At 41.4% G+C, this 21,208-nt stretch overlaps 1 protein-coding gene across 1 annotated transcript; it reads right to left on the reverse strand.

Moving 5' to 3' along the window:
- Positions 1–849: 849 nt before the first annotated feature.
- On the reverse strand, positions 850–20,223 carry LOC121614250 (interferon-induced, double-stranded RNA-activated protein kinase-like). Its single transcript, XM_041948066.1, has 26 exons — positions 19,991–20,223; positions 19,443–19,581; positions 19,172–19,320; positions 18,964–19,087; positions 16,753–16,820; positions 16,529–16,675; positions 16,278–16,410; positions 15,357–15,424; positions 15,184–15,274; positions 14,845–14,888; positions 14,647–14,734; positions 14,303–14,340; positions 14,035–14,154; positions 13,813–13,941; positions 13,518–13,722; positions 12,317–12,451; positions 11,830–11,931; positions 11,273–11,335; positions 10,879–10,963; positions 4,032–4,176; positions 3,776–3,904; positions 3,484–3,694; positions 3,257–3,400; positions 2,916–3,017; positions 2,656–2,718; positions 850–1,768 (listed from the first exon to the last, which is right to left on the reverse strand). Exons 1-26 carry the CDS (start codon positions 20,095–20,097, stop codon positions 1,631–1,633), a joined length of 2,967 nt encoding a protein of 988 aa, XP_041804000.1. The 5' UTR covers positions 20,098–20,223; the 3' UTR covers positions 850–1,630.
- Positions 20,224–21,208: the final 985 nt, after the last annotated feature.

A 21,208-nucleotide genomic window follows, 5' to 3' on the forward strand; every position in this document is an offset into this window, starting at 1 on the left:
ATAGTTTGCAGTTAACTGACTTGTGGCTGTGGCTTTACTGAGAAAGCAGTGTCATCGTTGTTTGTTCATTCTTTAAAGGTGTTTATTACTTGACTGTGGTCCTATACATTAAAATGTGTCATATGGGGTTCTCTCAGTCCCTTATTTTCATCACTTGTGATACAGAAAAAAACATTCATATCAGACACACCGAACTTTAAGCTAAGCTGGGATGACTGAGAGAGAGAAACAGCTAACACAAGTGTTCAGGTCTTGGTGTAAGACGTTTTGAGGCTTTTCTGTGTGGTTGACCTGTGTCACAGCAAAGAAAGGAGACAAGACAATTGTGCACTGTTTAAACAATACTTTATCAATCATATACACAAATTCAAACTGATAAGTAAAGTAAATAACTAAGCATGGGGTGTGTTCATCAGTAAAATCAGTGGTGTGTGATGTGCATGCGTGAAATGTGTGAGTGTGTGTTGTAAATGTGCAAACATAACCAAAACACAACATTACCAGAGGAACCACAGAGCTGTGTGCCCGTGGAGGCTGGCAGTGAGGAGAAGAGAGAGAGCTGGCCTGCCGCAGAGGGCCGCAAGTCACCTCAGCACACTGGCCAGGTGTGCTGAGCTTCAACTGAGCTTCAAAGAGGCCTGCAATGAGACTCAGGCCAGAACATGCCACATGCCTCATGCCACAGGGGCACCACAGCCTGCATGTCTTCATTCTCATTAAAGTGCATTCCTCAATGACATTAAAGAAATAATGCACAGTGCATATTATACTGACACAAGTAAGACTTATCTATGTAAACAAACTGGAAAAGTGCACTCCATAGTAAGTCAAGCGCCATCATGTCCATGAGTAAATCTTCAATAACCTTGGCCCGTGGGTCATCTTTGGCAGATTTCTTAGATTTTTCGAAAGCCTCGCCGGTGTGTGAAAGTCCCGGTGGCTTCTTTGCGACTGGCTTGCTAACATTAGCGTCTTAAGCAGGGCGGGCGTTCTCATACGCTTTCCAAACTCTGTTGAAGCGCTGGTTATGTTTCAGGTGGCTGATCAGGTTTGAAGCTCGTGCTATTTCTCCCTCCTCGTGGAACTCGCTTGGAACATTTGTAACAAATAACTACCGAAATGTCTTCTTCGGAAACTTTGAAGAAGACCCACACAATCAACGCCATGTTTACTGTTTTGGTAAGCACGCTGTGCTGCATTTAAGGTGTAACGTAAATTCCCCCGTTTCCTTGTTTGCTAGCCGTTCTTTCGACCTTTTTAAGTTCGTGTTTTTGTTTTATTATTTAATTATGTGTAACATGTGACAAAATACTGCCAATACAAGTCAGCAACAACCAAAATTGTGACCAAGTTAGCGAGTTGTTTTCTGGCATGAGGGGGTATTGTTAATTTTTCCCAGTGAGAAAGAGTTTTTCTAATTATGCTGACCTCACATGAACCCAACATTTACTGCAGGCCATTTGGGTCTCATAGTGGGAGTGAGGCACTGCCCTGCTGACAAAAATATATGTTATCGGGGCTGTTCGTCATGATATCGGACTTATCGGAATGACGTCATAATTTCCTGTTATTGGCCCGATAATTATCGGTCCTATAGTTATCGTGCACCCCTTTTCTTTCCTTTTGATAATTAGACCGACCTGCTGCCACCAGGTACGATTTCCTGAGTGCTGTTTCTGCAAGTGCACTCTTCGAAGTCTGTCTTCACCTTACTCGCTTCAGGTCGGTCTTCTGGTTTCACACACAGCATTGGCTTTATAATGATGTACTGGAACATAAACAAGAACAGCTATTGAGATCTAGTGAAATCTTGCATTAAGAAATTCTACTAATTCTATTCTGAATTCTAATTCCCACCTGCCCCACTGTTCGACATGAGTAAACCGGCTCCCTGTAGCAAATACTGTAACCACGCTGGCTTTCTCCATTAATCAGATTTCTTAAACATCCCTTCAACGAGAAACCTGGTGTCTGCAATTGAAAGGTAGAACAACAAATTCTCTGTGTAATGGACTTTTACAAGTATGCATGTGCAACACACAAACATCAGGGAGCCCCTGACAGCGTGGGTGAGAATAGAGTGGCTGGATGAAAGGAGAGATGATTACACACAGCAATTCATCTTTGCATTTAAACTCCACCCAAAGTCAAACTAAACCTGAAACTGAAGTCCAAACTTGAAGTCCAAATTATCTGTTTTCCTTGGAATATTTAATATTTGTTGAATTCAGACACATTTGTGCTGTGTATGAAAGCACTGCTTTGTCTCACTTATTACTGAAGTGCTACATGTATACATGAATTTACAGTGACCACGGTCACTACGGTGCATGTAAACTTGTTCTGCCTGTGTAACCGTTTTCTCTGAGTAACTTAGCTACATGTAAACATACTGACTGATCTGTAATACAAGTGCATTGGCAAAGGCTTTGTTCAGACTGCAGGCAATCAGACTTATTTCTCAAATCAGACCTTTAAGACAGTCTGCACAATTTTTTTGCAAGTGATCAGATCAGATTTGTGTGTTCAGACACCTCCAACCGATCTGCATGGGCTGTGTACGGTAACGATACACAGCCCATGCAGATCGATCCATCATTGGATCGGATTTGGGCTGGCAGTCTGAACAAGGCCAAAGTGTACAAGATGATGTACCTCTTCGAAAAAAATGCCTGAAAACCCTTGGGGAAAATTCTGTCTTCTGACGTCGTCCCAAACCTGGAAGTCACACAGAGATGAAAAGGAGAAAGAGCATTTAACTGGCCTGTCACACCTGATAAGTTGCTCTGTTGCACTTGAATGATTTTCAGATATCTGCTAAAATTATCTGGTATGTTTAACAGGAACTTATAAATACAGCAGGTTATTAACTACTGAAAATGATCTCAATTTTGGGTTGTGACTGAACAACTCACCGTTTGCCTTTCATGACCAGTGGAAATATTCCAAAACAGCTCGAAGCAAATCAGCCCCAAAGCATAAATATCAACTTTTTGGTCATAAGTCTTCTTGCTCTTCTGTTATTAAAAAAGAACAGTTTTAACAAAAGGCAACTTATCGTCTCTTTGTAATCACTATAGTGTAAATGAAACATAAACAGTTACTGTATGCTCATGAAGTCACTGTGTGTAACTGACCAATAGTTACTGAAGCCATTCAGATTCTATGAATGTCTTTGTTTGTAGAAACACAGAGAACGTCCTCCTCTGACAACTAATCAATGATATAAATATTATTGTCATATAGGCCGTCTCACCTGCTCGGGAGCCATGTAAGATGGGGTTCCTTTGTACACTGTTCTCTCCATCAGGCTCTCAGCGTCGTCGTCATTCTCGGCAGTGACCAGACCAAAGTCTCCGATCTTCACCTCTCCATCTCGCCCGAACATGATGTTGGCGGGCTAACCGTGGGAAAAGAAATAAACAAACATGCAGCTTCCTGTTTGATGTGACGTCATAAATGGATCGATTCGCCTCGTCTCACCTTCAGGTCTCTGTGGATGAGCATCTTGGAGTGAATGTACTCGACTCCGCTGACGATTTGCTTTGCAATGGTTAGACTTTCTTCTCTTCTCTTGGAGTCGCGCAGAGATCTCTTCATATTCTTCTTGTCGATCCACTCCCTGAGTGTTTCGGTGTCACACAGCTCCATCTGAATATAGAGGTACCCGACAGATGAATCCACGATAGAAGACCTAGAAATGTGAGAAAACACCAATGAGGAAATGATGTGCCTCCAGTATGAGTAAGGACTTTACTGAGTGGGTGTGACTTACTGTGAACTGCTGCAACTGTCAGCTGCGTCGTCCCATTGGTATCCTGAATCCTCCAACCAGCATGTGTAGTACCGAACAATGTTACAGTGATGGAGGTCTGACAATGCCTTCACCTCTCGTAGAGCTTTTCTGTTCCCAAGGATAAGAAAATAGCTCGGTTGAAACTTGCAATTTCTTTTGCAGTACATCAGTAATTAATACATCTACTATGAAAGGAAAATCAAAAACATGAAACATCCCACAATGTTTGACCTACTCTTTCCAGAGGACAATCTTCATAGCAAACTTCTTCCCAGTCAGTTTTTTTGTTGCTTTGAAAACACGACCAAACGCGCCTTTGCCGAGGCACACAATGGAATCAAACTCTGATGTAAACCTGTTGACACAGAAGACGTGTCTCTCTTATTGTATATCAGTTGTTAAAACAGACAAACACACAAAGTGAACACCACAGGAAAATACACTCCATGGTTGTAATTTAGTTTTTATTTTCAATGCCTGGAGCTTTTCGATTGGGTTGATGTCGTCTCACTGGGGCCTGTGTTCACTCCTTCTGCAATCATTGGCTCCTTAATGGAGAAAATAAATCATGATATAGCGACTAAATTATAGAAAAAAACAACGACAAATAATGACAAAATCATTAAAATTATTCAAATGTCCAACTATACCTTATCGCTGATTCCACAAACATCTTTGAAAAGTGTTTCAAACCTAACGTGAACATGAAAAACGACAATCAGCAATAATTTTTTGCGCCATAGCATTTGAAATGTTACATACTGCAACTTGAGCTTTGAGTGCTCAAGGTGACTTACCCTCTTTTGGGACTTGCAGCAGGATTTTGCCTCTTCAGAGATGGAAAAAATATGGAAAATGGTCCTCGTCAAATTTAATTTTCAGAGACATATCAAATTGTTTGACATGTTGTGGAGGTAATCAAAAAAATGACCAAAGATAGTGATCCAGAATTCCTCCACTGATTAAAAATCAACATATTTCTATCAATAACTGGCCAGGACCACATAATAATGCATCCTCTTAAAAAAGGGGAGAATGTCTGAAACATCAAATCAGCTAATCAGCCATCAGGTGCCAGCCCATCACAGTCACAGATCAAGGGCTTTCCTTCACCTGGACTCATAGGCCAGTTGTTTCCTAATATCTCCACATCGAACTCCAGATGGTGGCTCCAGTATTTTGCCTTTTAATAGGATTCAGTATCTTGACTCAAATTTGAACCGTCACATTAAGACTATTCTTTGCAATCTTGATGAGAAATTAGTAGAACAAATTGTGACTTTATATATATATTTTTTACATTATTTTATTCTTTTTTACACCTTGATCAGCCACAATCATCAACAGCATTATCATAATTTCACCCTGAATGACAAGTACCTCAGTGTGAACTATTTCTGCAATTTTATACTGCTTCACTTAAGCCAGGAAAAACTAGTGTGTATTAATAAATACCTTTGTAGCTTTAGTGCCAGAGATCTCATGATATGCAAGCATGCCTGCTTCCTCTGTAGCTTTCCTCTTTCTTTTCCCAGTGGCAGCTGGATCACCAGCATTTTTTACCTGAAAGGAAAAAACAAATATACACTTTTCAGCAACTGCTTCCATCTGTCAGGATAAACAAACCAATCATTGAGATATGCTCTGCATGTGAACTCTGAAAATCAAGCACACACTCCAACATGTACCATTTCACAAAGAAGGATCTTACCACTGGTCTCTGATTCTCCTTCTCACTCAAACATTTCAGGGCAATTTTTGCTGCATTCTGCTTGGCTTGCTTTTTGTTTTCCCCCACAGCAACAGGAAAGCCTTGACCATTGAGCAGGACCCTGCAGTGGAATCTGATGAAGAATTGTAAAATCTTTAAAATCTATAGTTATAGCCAGGGTGACTTCAAACAGTGTGCAATGGAAAAACATTGATTGAGACTTAATTTATGAGCATCAGATTAGTACCTGTGTGTGAGAGTGTGTGTGTGTGTATGCATTTATATCTCATCTTTTTTTAGGAGATATTCAACAATGACATATGCATGTGATGTTCAAAAGGTCAAATATGTGCAGCCAAGCACAAGCTATCTGTTTACTCTAATAACGACTGTAGTAATAACTAGACAATTCCGGCGCTGCCGAAATTTTGACAGTGGCACGAGGGGGCTGCTGGTGTTATCTATACCACTGTTTCTCAAGCCTGGTCCTGGAGTACCACTGCCCTGCATGTTTTAGATGTATCCCTGCTCCAGCAAACCTGATTCAAATGAATGGCTCGTTATCAGGCCTCAGCAGAGCCCAGTAATGAGCTGAACATTTGAATCAGGTGTGTTGGAGCACGGAAACATCTAAAACATGCAGGGCAGTGGTACTCCAGGACCAGGATTGAGAAACACTGATCTATACTAAACATTCAGTAGTCACAATTTCAGTTCAAGATATCTCTCCCTTGTTTTTACAAGTTAAAACATAATTGAAGGTCACTTCAAGGGACAATATACATACTTTTAATTAATGGGAGTTAATGGGATAGTCTCCCCTGTCGTGTCTCGAGCCACAAATGCATTTTTTTCAACAGGGAACTGTCTGTAGCCTCTGTGCCAATCAGATGTATTGGCATATTTCAATAAAATTATTGATTATCAAACCGTGGTATATGCATCAATATCTACTAGTGTTGTCATGATACCAACATGTATTTCAATACTTTTTGATACTTTTCAAAAAAAGAAAAGAAAAAAAATGTCATTATTGGTGAGACAGATAACCTAAAAAATATTTTCATTAGATACAGCCTGTCTTAAGTAGGACCAAAGTCTTTAAATGGTATGTTACTATCTTTATAACATATTAAATGGCTAAATGTGTATGTGAAAGTTTGTTACTTCATAAAGATCATGTGTGTGTGCATTTACAGCTCTGGAAAAAAAAATTAAGGGGCCACTTCAACTTTATTGCAAATCAGCATGTCTACATGTATGGCAAAAAGTTTCAAAATTACTGTAAGAATATTAATATAATAGGCCTAATATAAAATAATATAAATGGGCTATTTAAACCAGAGAATGTGGTGGCTAATTGCAGTGCAGCTTCATTTTTTTCCCATTTTTTTCTGTACTTTTGTGGAGAGTGAAGGGGGCTGGAGTTGCTGCTTTTAGCTCTGAATGTGGCTTCTTTTCATGGCTATAAATATAAGTTATTACCTGACTCCTATTCATGTTCTTGCATAGAAGCTGTAAGATTAGCTGAAAGCATACAGCGTTGCTTGTGCTATGACATGATGGAGAACGACATGGAGAATGAGTTTTACTATGAGCTCCCTGAATATATTTAACATTATCTATTATTTATCTATATTTCAAATATGTGGTTTAGAATGAATACAACATCTGTAGGCTATCTACAGAAAGATGTATTCATAGTAATTCATAAATACTTGATATCTATATAAGTTTATTTCCTCAAATACTCCCACAGAGGCAAACCTTCATGTGGAGCATTAATGTCTTCACTATCTATAGTTATCGCTAGCACTAGTTATCGGTAGCTAGCCAGCGGTAGTTATCGCTATAGCTATCTAGCGCTAGTTATCGCTATAGCTAGTTATCGCTAGCGCGAGTTATCGCTAGCGATAACTAGCGCTAGATAGCTATAGCGATAACTAGCGCTGGCTAGCTACCGATAACTATAGCTATCTAGCGCTAGTTATCGCTAGCGCAAGTTATCGCTAGCGATAACTAGCGCTAGATAGCTATAGCGATAACTACCGCTGGCTAGCTACCGATAACTAGCGCTAGATATATTATAGCGATAACTATAGATAGATAGCGATAACTATCTATCTAATAGCGATAACTATCTATCTATAGTTATCGCTATAATATATCTAGCGCTAGTTATCACTAGCTAGCTAGCGCTAATTAGCGCTAGTTATCGCTATAATTGGCGCTAGTTATCGCTAGCTAGACTTTTGGCAGGCTACAAGTTTTAAGTGGCAGCAATACAGATGTTCCTAGATTCACTGTTAATCCAGATACATCAGAGAATTCTCTGATACAATTACTACTTTTCTTACTTCTGTTTGCGTCTTAATGAAGATGGCAGTGTCATCTGCCAGTTGTGATATTTAAAATTCTCGGTCAAAAGCACAGATACCGCGAGAAAACAGGTACGGGCTTAGAGAACAGCCCTGTTTTATTCCTCTGTCAATATTGAATCTAGGAGAGGTTTCATATTGTAGTTTTACTGAGCTGTTGCATCCCTTGTATAATGTTCCAATGATATTGATAAATCGATCTCCAAATCCAAAGGTATTGAGTGTTTTTACTATGAATTGATGGTTCACTGTATCAAATGCTTTGTAAAAGTCAACAAATAAAACAAGACTGTCCTCTTTGATGTATTCATTGTAATCTATTAAGTCCAGTATTAATCTCACAATATTAATTATACTTCTACCTGCCATAAATCCAGATTGTTCCTCATCAATAATTTCTCCCAAACCTACCTTTAGTCTCTGCACAAAGATGGAGGCAAATATTTTAGCATCATTGTTTAATAAGGTTATTGGCCTCCAATTTTCTATATTCATTTTGTATTTATTTGGTTTGTGTATTAATTTTATAAGTCCTTGCTGCATAGAAGGTGGGAGTTTGCCTATGGTGATTGCTTCCTCACTCTGTAGCGCAATGGATAGTGCATTGGACTTCTAGTAAAACTGTAAATGGCGCTCCCCGTGAAACTGTTGCAATCCAGTAGGTGGCGGTAATGCGACTTATGTGGAAGAAGAGAAAGAAGAAGCGTCAATGAGCCATGAATCATCCCTTTTTTGGTGAAAGCCACTCCTCTAATTTGACTGGCGGGAAATTCAAATCCAGCTCTTTGCCTACTTCCTTACACAGAACATAAGAATACCGTATTGCTTTCAATCTACTCGATGCCGTTTACAGCGCTTAATATTAGACGGTAGCTCTGTTCCGACAAGAAACATCTGTAAGTGTTTGATGTTAAAGAGCTAAGAGTTAAATACCCCGCTGAGGTTTGAGCGGAAATCCAGCTCGACTTCACCGCGCGGGGCTCTCACGCTGCAAGCTTTAACTAAATGGCCATACTTCACCTTTTATCGTGGCCAGGTACAGGCACAACATCTTCATATCTCAGCTCCGAGTGTGTCCTCCGTGCATGCCTGTTTAGTTCATCTACGCAGTTTTTCTTCCCCATCTCGAATGAAACCCTGAACTCTCGGACCGGTCACCGTGAGAAGAGCCAGAGAAGAGACTGCCGCTAAAGACAGGTTCAGACCATCTCTGGAAAGGAAAGTTCTGGAAACAGGAAACACAGATGCGCGAATCACTTGATTTCTTTTTTCTTTAAAAACCCGAAACCCACAAACAGCAATTCTGAAAGAGAAGTGCTAATAAATAAAATAAGAAAATAAATAATAGAGTCTCCGTGGGTATTATATTGTGACTTTTTTTCTGATAATGTAAGTATAAATGTCTAAGCGTATTGTCTAACAGTATTGTGGGCGGCGGGGTGGTGGGTGTGGGAATATAAATGCAGCAGATTCAGCTATGCCCTCATCACAAACAGACGTCGCTTCACGTGACGCTTCAAAGGAAAGGACGTCTCAGCTCTCTTAAAGGACGTCCCCTCGTTTCCTCTCTCCTTGCGTTGTCTCTCCATGCATCCCCCGGTGTTTAGGGACAAGACGCAAGTGAGCGAAACGTGGATGCGATCTAAGATAATTGGGATGTACTCCTCCCGTGTCCTCCGTTGTTCTTCCTTTGGCCTGAAAATCGGTATCAGCGAGCCAACTTGTAGGACGCAAATCAATGCAAATCACAGCACGTCAAATCACGATTTCAACAACAACACAAACAAACATCATGGCTAAACGAAACTAAACTAGCTCAATCAAAATGAAGCACCTACTTTCGGTCTGAAACACGGCTTTCATCAGACGTGGCTGGGCACTCTTCCTTGCTGAAAACAACCATGGTGCAACCTCTGGGATAACTACTGTTGCTTTCAACATTACAGTAACTACAAAAGTCCTCAGCATGTCTGTTAACCACCCACCCAGAGCCTCAGGAAATGTCATCCTCTCCCCACTTTCATACATGAGGTGCATCAGGTGTTTTCTGTGCCAACTTTACAGAAAGACCAATGACAATACAAGACAGACAACAGTAGGTAGATTTCAGGGAAAGTTAGACCAAAGTAAAACATATAATAGACACACAGAGATAATCAGTTATTCTCTTCCATTTTTTATTAGAAAAAAAAACATGTCTTATCTGAGACACGCCCAAATATAAAAACATAGTGTAAACCAGGAGGCATGCTAATAAAATAATCCAAAATTGACGTACACTCAGTTTAACATTCATTCAACTAGTTATAAAGTTATATAAAAATAAAAACGAAACAAATGTTCATGCATCTCTTGGAGTAAAATGGGGAGAGAATCCTTTGGGAAGGTTCTGGCGTTGCACCAGATCTGCTATCCTTTTTTATCACTAGGGTGCAACATGGAATGACACGAGCCGATACTCTGTTGACCTTTGCAATTCATTAAGTTTAGGATCATAAGGTGCACTCTATCAAAAATATATCTTCAGTATATTAAAAAAAATGTCAGCTTGGACTGCATTCATTCAATAACAACATTCAATACAAAAAAAGGCTCTTTAAAAACATTTAACTTCAGCTGTTGATAGAAATGACCGGCCACATGATGACATAGAACAACAGCCAGAATGATGTGAATCAATGTAACAGTTACTAGACAGGATAAAATTACTGAAGATTTCATGTTTCATTTCCTGATTAGAAAGCCCATAATATTAGGTCCCTTTCTTCAGTTGTTCATTAATTAAAAATTGTTCATAATTTGACCTCCTCCCAACACAGAACCTCAACCTGTACATGTATAGAAGTGCTGCATGTTTCCTTAAACAGTCTTATCAAATCATTTCATTAAATCACAGACATCAGAGGAGACAGATTTCCATATGTTCTGATGGCGTCTCACCGTTCCCTGTGATAATCAGACAGTTTCATTTCTCTGACACATTCTTTTCGTGCTGAACTTCTCCAGCTCAGCCTTCAGTGTACTTGCTTCAGGGCGTCCTTCTGGCTTCTCACACAGCATTGACTTGATGATATGTTTCTGCAAAAAGCAACAAAAATAACTGCTAGTGAGATATTTCTACCCACAACAATAAACGCTCTCATAGCACAATGATGCTGGAGCTCCTCTCGACAGTATTTCCAACATATGCACGGTGACATTATTCACACACAGACAGCACAAGTCTTGTTTTGACTCCTTGTCCTCTGAGGCTTTAGAGATGAGCTGTTGTAACGGAGCAAACCCCTGTGTGTCAGCCTCCCTGCTACTCCGTTTGTGACCGTCATACTGTACGAAAATACTTTAAATCAGTAAATCAGTTAGAATAATAAGAATATGGTAATCTACCTCTCGGTGAAAAGTCAGTGAGAACTCCTTGGGGAACTTCTGACATCTGGCCTTAAGCAAAACCTGGTATTGATGTATTGAGATAAGATTAGATAAGACTTTATTAATCTGACAATGGAGAAATTCACTCTCACAGAAGCTCTTCAGAACACACAAGGGGGGGGGGGTACAAACAGAAAACGGAGGTGCAAATAAGAATAATAGGAACAATAAGGTGCAAAGTAAGAACAATAGGGGTGCAAATAAGAACAAACGGAGCAATAAGAGCAAAAAGAGGAAGCAAGAGGAAGCAAGAACATGTTAGTTAGCCTGAAATCTGCTAATAATTCAAAATATGTTCTATTTAACATTATAAATAAATATGAGAAAAAGAAGAATAAAGTTCCATCATATCTGCTATCTACGGTGCATACTGGTGTGTACTTTGCTGGGCTCTTATTTGTATATAATAGACTGAGGCCTACATAATAAGGGAACATCATTATCATATTCTTTGTGTCATTTGTCAAACTTTAATAAAAATGCACAATGTTTGGTTCTGTTTATGAAAGACTCACCCGCCCTCTTTCATGTTCAGATGAGACTTTCCAAAGGAGCTCAAAGTATATCAGCCCCAGCGGAAATATGTCCACTTTCCTGTCGTAGTTCCTCTCCTTCTTCTGTGACAGAAAAAAAAACAGTACTGACAAAGGCTGCCCAGCGTTACCCTTTCCTTGAGCATCACGGCAGATTAACTGGTTATGCTCATGAGCCAAATGAAGCTTCAACTTTCAGCTCCGTTTTTTCTGCTTAAATTTAAAATGACGTTTTAAACTGATGTTCTGTTGGCATAAAAGTAGTAACATGTTTGCTGCATACTTTTTGATTTTACAGCTCTCACACTAAAGACAGTAAAGACAGGTGAGGCTGGGCTTCAGGAAGCCTGGGAGCATTGTAAAGTGTGGTGGGCATGAAGGAAGTCTGCCTGATTAAGGCCATTCCAACATATTTGTTAACGCAAAAATAAAAAGGATTGAAAGTTATTCTCCATATTGACGATCTCACTTGTTCAGGAGCCATGTAAGTCGGGGTTCCTTTGTTCTCCGTTCTGTCAATCAGAGCACCATCATTGTCTCTGGTCACCAGACCAAAGTCCCCAATCTTCACTTTTCCATCGAGTCCAAAAAGGATGTTTGCAGGCTTACCAGTGAAAAGCAAAAACAGAAATTGAAACAAATAAATATCAATATCCTCCCGTGATGGGCTGTAAAACATATAAACAAGTGAACTTAGAGGTTAAAAATGAATTAGGACCCCCTCCAATGAAAATAACATTTTTAACCTGTTAACGTGTCCACGTGGTGTTTTTTTCTATAACATAACACACATCACAAGCGAAATAAGCAGTCAACACCATGGCTGAGCATTTCCACCTTGGAACTACAGTGAACCAAAGACAGCCTCACAAACACAGATTCATTCAGCCAGGGTTTCATGCATCACATATCTCAGGAACAAATCCTGTCAGCAGGGTGGGGCTATGCTGAATTGAGGGGTATCCGAGGAGAAGCCAGGTGTAGCTATGTATCTGCATTTGCAAGCTAACTTTCACTTTTTTTAAAACAATGGCAGAGATGTCTTTTGTTTTAATTGCAAAGTTGCAGAAGGAATAATGGGGAGCCTTCATATATTACCAAACGATGTAAAATCAAAGCGCCGTACTGTAGCCTGCAGCAGCCTTTTTCCAGAGCAATGTTTTACCACAAAACATAATTGAAAACCGACACCGTTCCCTCTATTTACCCTGACCCATGAGTACGAGCCCACATGTCGGTCAACCAGTTAGTTTCTTTTTCTCGTGTTTATCCGTTGACTGTCCAAACACGTCTGCAGTGTGCAAGATAATGTTAACCAGTTAGCCTGCTAAGTTACATGTTAACTCATGTCAAATGCTGACAGGACATTTTATACAGTTTGAGGGTGCTGCCAAAAAGCAAAACATTACTCAGAACAGTTTGTCCCAACCTGCTGATGAGGTCTGTGTGTTTGATGAGTCAGGCAAGTAGTGGAGGGATGGGAAGGAATATTTTGTTCAATTTGATTACTAATTGTTCAAGTAATAGCCTCTGATGGGCTTCACTACTGGTTTGTGCAAGGATCTCTCTCTCATAGTGCTGGTGGGGTCTTGTCAGGGTTAACCGGAGGACATATCAAACGCTTCTGTACACGCTTGGTCTCAGCCACAAACTGCACAGTTCGGTCTCACCTTAAGGTCCCTGTGGATGTGCTTCTTGGAGTGAATATATTCGACCCCGCTGACTATTTGTTGAACAATGTTCAGGCTTTCTTCTCGTCTGGTGGAGTCTTGGAGAGACTCATTGTTCTTGTTATTAATCCACACTTTAAGTGTTCGGGTGTCACATAACTCCATCTGAATATAGAGGAACTTTGCAGATGAGCTATCTACAGACCTAGAAAAGTAAGAAGAGAGAAATGATTTTGTTACTCTCGCTGAACTTAAAATCAAAAGTTAAGACTTAAGGTACGTGCATTGGACTTACTGGGAAGAGCTGTAAGAGTCATCTGAAATGTCCCATTGGTAGCCCGAATCCTCCATCCAAAATGTGTAGTATCTAACGATATTAGGTTGCTGGAGGTCTGATAATGTCGACACTTCTCGAAGGGATTTCCTGAGAATGAGAAAATGAGTTAGTAAACAAAGTACTTGCACAAATGCTGCACATGCAGTAGTGCACACAGGCAGCTCAGTACTGCATACGTACTCTTCACAGCAGACAATCTTTACTGCAAAGTACTTCTTCAGCAGTTTGTGTCTTGCTTTGTAAACACAGCCAAATGCTCCATTGCCAAGACGCGCAAAGTCATCAAAGTCTGTAGTAAACCTGTCAAAATGAACGCTATTGTTTAGGCAAAAATGTAAAAAACATAGAAATATCTTCTAGATTGTACATTAGTACATTGGAGAGATTTCAGACTGCATCAATATAAAACACACATGCCACATTGCAAACAAATGCATTTTTTTCATACCTTGACTTAGCTCCCATATTTTTGTATCCAACAGCATGCTTAGAGAAAAAAAGAATAAAGTAGATTAAAATTTTGAGCCCTGCTCCGATTATTTACAGCTGTTGTATACTCTTTAACAACTTTTGATTCGCTCAATAGTTGGGGAGGGATCACAAGTAGAAATTGGTATTGCATTTACAGAAATTTGCAGGTATTCTATTTTCCTTGACTAGACAAAACAAACTTTCTCACTCTTATAATGCTGCTACTCTTCTGTTGCTCTCTTCAGCTGCTAATTAAGCAGAATATAAGAGGGTGGAGTTTTCTTTGAACTGTACAGTCACGATTGATAAAAAAATGCAAACCTGAACCTCTGAAGAGTTTGATGAGTCAGTGAATACTCCTGAGCTAGTTGTATACATCTGGATGCCTTGTGGTGGTGCAGGAGACTCCCTGCAAGAACATAATAAGCGGGGTGAGTACAGCCTCTTCATTATTAAGATCTACAGTGTATTTAACATGAGTATTAATAAGGCCAGTCTAGTGAAGCTGGCGTTGACAACCTGGTTGATGGATCATCTTCAGACATAGCTGACCCGAAGCGTATCTACAATTCACAAAAAAGTGGTTAATTGTTATACTGTAGCATGTTCTAAATAAAATGGATTACCTTCTTGTAGTCTGCCTGAAAATATCAAAGTATATAAATTATGTAATGTCATTTTTCAAATCAATAAACAAATTTAATTTTTTTTTCTTGTTAAACCTGAAATATGAACCCAAACTAAACTTTCCTGTTCTTACAATGCTGCTGGTAGTCTGACGCGATCATTAAATATCATAAGTGTAGATTTTTGCTTTACTTACTTAAGTTTTTTTTTAAAGATTACGAGGTAACAGACCTGAGCGTTGGAAGGGTTTGATGAGTCAGCGAATATGATTGACCCAGCTGAACTCACTGGAATGCTTTGTGATGATGATTCTTCGGTGTCCCTGGGGGAAAAGACATGAGTAAAGCTTTCTCAGTATTTAGCGCCATGGTCTGCTCTCTTGCTAATCACAATTTGTGCCTTACGGTGTAGTTGATGGCCCTGACCATGTGGGTGGTGCACCATCTTCGGACACTGTCGAACTGATGGACACCTAAAGTGCACAGAGAAGGTGTTTGGTGTAATGTTTGATTATTTCATGCAAAACTTCACCTGAGTGAAACTGTTTTATTTAAAAGTATTCAAAGGTAAGTAGGGTTGAAATCTGCTGCCACCTGCTAGTATTACAGCTTGATATAATCTTTTCTCATCAGGGAAATTAATCTGGGAAATTTGCAGTGCTGCAGCAGCATAGGGGATAATGCAGGTTAAACACATCAATTAGTAGTAAAACAAGGCACAAAAACAACAAAAAAGTGCAATCCCAGGAATTTTAAAAAAGCATCACTTTAATGTTTTACAAAAAGGGCTTTCAAAATAAAAGCATGTAGGCTGTGATGAATATGGCCCCTGTTAGCAGTACAATTAGAGGCATCAGACATAACCTGCAATGAAAACTGTACTTTTCTACCAAACTACCCTTGGCTGCCACATGGTTAGGTACTCCTAGCAAAAACTAACATTTCCACTAACTATTAAAACAGTCCTGCCACATATCCTACTTTCACAAAGTTTATGAAGTTCAGATTTTATTGAAACTGTTTTAGAGAGGTGTTGATTCAACTTTATGGTCATTCTGCAGGCTGTGGGTTGTGGTGCTGTTGAATTGTATTGTGTTATACAGAAAGGTGTTTCTATTATTCTGTTTACCCCATTCACAGCATATCAATAAGGGCAGGCTAACTTACAGAAACATCTCTCTCGCAAACAGTTTCAACAAAACACTAACCTTCATGAAGGTGGTAGGGCTGTTGTCTTAGACTGTGTTAGTTTTAGTTAGCTGTACCTAATAAACTGGCAACTGAGTATATATTTGAGGACATAAATGAAGGAGAAATATCAAATACCTTGCTGTCCCAGTCTGACTGTTCTTGAAGAGCAGACCAGGCCAACCGAGCTGCATTTTGTTTGGCTTCTTTGACAGTGGTACCCTCGCCCTCGGGGTAGCTCTTCTTGCTGATGACTAACTTGTAGAAAAATCTGTGTTGTGTTTATGAAAAGGAGGAAACAGTTTAGATCATTATGCATGACATTTTAATATTGTCTACAACTAGCAATCCATGAAGAACAGGTTAGAGAGGTTCAGGTTTATACTCACTGAGGGTTATGAGATGGACCGCATCTCCTCTCTTCAATGTAAGCAAGGGAGCGCTTTGTTTTCTGACAGTAGTGGTTGACTAGTCCTATGTAGTTTGTCTCTGTGAGGCTGCTGTTGAGGCTCACATTCAGGCTTCTTGTCCTATTACTGTAATAAACAAGCAACATTTCACGCTGATGAAGACATGAAAGTTAAACGGTGCATTGCTGTTGTGATTTACTCACCAGAGATCAGAAACATTTGGTTCCTCATTTTGTTGAGTTGATGTATGGTTGTAAGGCTCACCTGCAGTCTAGGAAATTAAAAAAGTACAATTTTCAGACGGTTCACACGTTGAAACGTGACTGAGTATGTGACACCACAACATAATAAGCTATATTTTGTGCATGCTTGAACAGGCTTCACTATTTGTTTACCTGTTCAAGGCTTCATCTCAACACCAGTACAACAGCCAATCACCGTCCCCCCAGTAAAACCCCCATGCATGCATTGCTTGTGTCCCTTTTTACTCAGCCACTTTCAGAATGGATTTTAATGCATAAGGATTTTCAGCATATCTTCTTCCAACTTTGTGTCTCCTGCAACTCGCTGATGTTGCCGGCAGACCCCCGCAAGTGCTTTCTCCGCCTGGATTGGCAGCATCAGGCTGAGGCTCTTGCGTCCCTTGAAGAGGATGACTGGTGTGCCTTTGAGGAGGAAGACTCCACTTCACTCTTTAAGGACGACGACGCACCAGCAGCCCACCGCTGCCCGACCTGCACGACATGTTTGCCTCAGCTGCCGGCAGGATGATGACCCTGCTGCCTCCCCATCCACCTCCCAGGGCTGACGCTGAGGGAGTCAACCGCTGGCATTTCACATGTTCTCCAAATGTGTGGAAATGGTGGTGGCGCCGCTTAGGGAGAGAGGATCCTTGAGAATCCTGACCTACACTGACGCCTGGCACTGCCTCCAGGAAGGAGAAGCCCAGCAACACGGCCCTGCAGCCGAGCCAGCAGATGCCATACCTCAGGCTGCTCTTGGACACAACTGTTAGACGAGTGGATTTAGGCAATTCTACAGCTGACTCAATGCCTGAGTCAGCTGAGCGAAATTCATCATGTCGCTTCTCTGGAAGATGTCAGCAGCCGCCATGGGGGGGAACTTGGGGCTGTTGCACATGATAAATCTACCTGAGCTCAAACAAGCAGCGCAAGCTCGATGTCCCTGCACTGGTGCAGAAGGATGTGGTGTACTTGTGGTGTACTAGGACTCACCCAGCCACCTCCACAAGGGGGTGAGGCTGGGGTGTATCCCTTATCATGTCCAGGTCTTCACATTCGCCTCCTTGGCCAGTTGGTCAGATAAAACCTTGGTGGTGGCCAACCTGTTGGCCAGCAAGTAGAATGCCCAGTGTCCCCTTTGGTTCTCCCTGAGGTCCACCGAAGCCCCCCATTGGGGCTGGATACATCAGCCCACCGCTTTGGCCTCCTGGCTTGCTGTATTGCTTCCCAACCTTGAGACTGACAATGCAGCTGCTCCACAGAGTCTGAACACAGCATGTCTTTGACAGTCGTCTCACCTGAGAGTCTGGGTGGCAGGTGGTTCCTGGACCTGGTCGACAAGCAGTGTCAAGCCCATGGCCAATACTGGATCTGCCCATGGCCCTCTGTCAGGCATGGGGTACCATCTTCTCACACCAGATCCTGGGATGGCGCCTTACATTATGGAGTTTGAGAGGGTGAAACTGAGCAGTCTGCTGCATCCAATTTGTGGCTGTTTGCAGCAACTATTACAGTGGACTAGACAGTCTGGACGGCTTCACGGCCAGCAGCCACACATTGTTGAGGTGCTTCCTGCAGGCTCCCGCAGTCTGAGGCCCCCTACTTGATGCTTCGTTCTTCAGTGGGATTTCCAAATGGTCTTGGAGACTGAGGTGCACTTGATGACATCCAGCTTTTGCTGGTGGGGTTGCAGTCTTGCTGGGACACTCAGACGGACGGTACTCAGCTGTACTGCTGTTGCTGCTTTAAAAACTTGGCAGGGCTCAAACTACGTTGGTTCGGGCTCAACTGGGTTTATATCTCATCTCTACGGCCTTTGCCTTCACGGTTTTAACCAATAGAGAAGCCCATTAGAGGGTGGCGAACATATGAAATAAAACAGTAGCTACCTCGATGCAACTGTAAGTATTTGCATAGCCTATCCATTAGCCCAACCGACCCTGGTTATGTTGCTGAGGTTCAAAGGGTGACAAGGCATTCACTGGTGTTTTAGAGGGGGAGGGTGCTACCCCCTGATTGGACAGTGAGTACAGGCGGAGCCACATGATGGTAAACCAATAGCGAAGTCTGTTAGAGGGCCACACACAAACTCATACAACTGGAGTTACATCCAAGTAACTACAATTTTTAGGCCTATGACTAATCAAGGAGAAAGTGGTGTCTGTCACTCACCTCTGAAGTTTTACTGGCACATATCACATCATATACAAGCTTGGCTGCTTCCTCCTTAGCTTCCCTCTTTGTCTTCCCAGTGACAGTTGGATACTCTTTATCACCAACCATGAAGCAACAGCAACTAATAGCATGAAAAACTTTAATGCAACACATTTTTAAACTGTGACAGAATAGCTAAGAATTTGGATGCAGTTAGGAGACTCACAAAGTATTTGATCCCAGTCCTTTTGACTCCTCAGGCTTTACACGCACCCTGTTCTTCTGACCGTATTCATTGAGCCAACATATATAGTTGATGTTACTGACACCTGGCTGGTGAAATGATGCAGCAGAAGCTCCTGCTGCCTCTTCTGCCTGTCAAGATAATCAAAAATATGCATCAAGGAGACATTTGCCATGAATTGGTCTTTAACTTTTAAACACCTACAGTACAGTCCAACACGCTCTAGTTTGGCAAATGGGAGATATAACCTTACCAAATGAACTGAGTCCTGATGTTCATTCATCAACAAGAATTCCAGGGCATTTTTAGCTGCACTTTTCTTGGCATCCTTCTTGGTCTTCCCCTGGCCATCAGGATAGACTTTGCCATTCAGGACTGCCCTCTGGATGAATCTGTAGAGGAATCGTCATATTTGTTTCACAGGTAAGCTGACTCTTCTCTGTCACATTTACCTGACCACAACCAGTGGCCTTGTACAGCATCCACCTTCCTCTGAAGAATACATTACAATTAAAATTGTGCTGTAAGTAAAAAGCTGTGACAAGTCCTTCTGTAACCTCAGTTAAATCCCTCAGTGCCTTTTTTGATATACTTGCTCTGTATTTAGTTGTTTGTCTCTCAAGGACACACCTGGCCTCCTCCTAAAATTTACTGATGCTTTATTTCTGAGGATATTACTTTGACATCAAACCATCGCCATCATCCACACCAAACTAGTTAAGTGGACAGACTCTCTTAATAGCACTCCCATTATGGTGGACTATGGCAGAATAATAGAAAACACAGATTGATTGTACTCACGTTCGGTTATGGTCAGGGCCGACAGAGCCCTGGTCCTCGAAGTGCAGCACGCAGCGTTGTCTCTGCGCATACTCGTTCAGCTGAGCCACGTAATTTCCAGTTTCCATCACAGACGACGAAGGTGTCTGGTCTCTTCACTCTTCACGTCTTGATTCTGCTCCTTCTCCTGCGTCTGTCCGCGATCAGTTTCGATCCAGCGGACTTTAAGTACCTCTAAGTTTCGTTTTCCTCGTATACACGTCACGTGGTCTTTCCGTGCCTGAAGAATCAAAACTGGAACTGGGCACCAGTCGCCCCACCTTACAGCTGTAGTGTGTGATTAGTTATCAATAACTTCAGTTATTATTTTGTCCCACCTCTTGCAGAATCAAATGAATCTGTCCAGCGGGGTGCACACCATTTCACACAGTGGGGGCTGAATTTAACGGGCTCCTGTACATGCGATTTATATGGGCTCATTGGTGGTCTCAGGTGGGCGAGTGGCTGGCTGTACCTGGCAGTGGCGATGGGCACAGATCCTCCAAGTCATTCCCTCCAGTTTGTTTCCTGAAGCAGCCACTTCTGAAGACCTAAATCCTATTAAATGTTTCTAAATTTCATGCATGCTTGGGTATAATACATACTGCAAACGCAGCCTGTTACAGTCACATTAAGTGGATCCACTGGTATATACCCATAGTAACAAAGTGTAATGTTCATTAATATATATATATATTTTTTAAGCCGTGACCGAGTCCACTTTGCTACTTACCTTTTAAGACTGAACAATCTGTCACTGGAGATATTTATCTGAGATCATGTCTGTCAGCATTCCCTCAATGTCGCTGTTGCCAACCCCAGAATGATGTGATTTTGCCTCTTCCTGGCTCCTGTCCAGTATGGCATGCGTTCCTGTAAGTCTCTGTGCTGCATTTGTAGGGTGGTGCTTTCAATTTCTGTGAATACTGACCCAGAAGCTCCTCATTAACTGTCGACTTCAGACCTCTAACTGGCTTGCAAGGCTGCAGGCGCTGGTAAACTTCACTGCTTCTCCTGCGGTCTAAGAGCTTCAGCTTTTCCAGCCAAATTTTGGAAACTTCACTTCTGCAAGCAATTACAGACTGAATATATTGTTTTCAAAGACAGCAGACCATGGCCACATCTGCAAGTAAACAGATGAAAAATTGCACGCACTGCTTGGAGGTCAAGTACAAACTTGTCTTGATCTTGGAAGAAATT

Source organism: Chelmon rostratus, chromosome 11 (genome assembly GCF_017976325.1).
Source record: "Chelmon rostratus isolate fCheRos1 chromosome 11, fCheRos1.pri, whole genome shotgun sequence".
Classification (NCBI taxonomy): domain Eukaryota; kingdom Metazoa; phylum Chordata; class Actinopteri; order Chaetodontiformes; family Chaetodontidae; genus Chelmon; species Chelmon rostratus.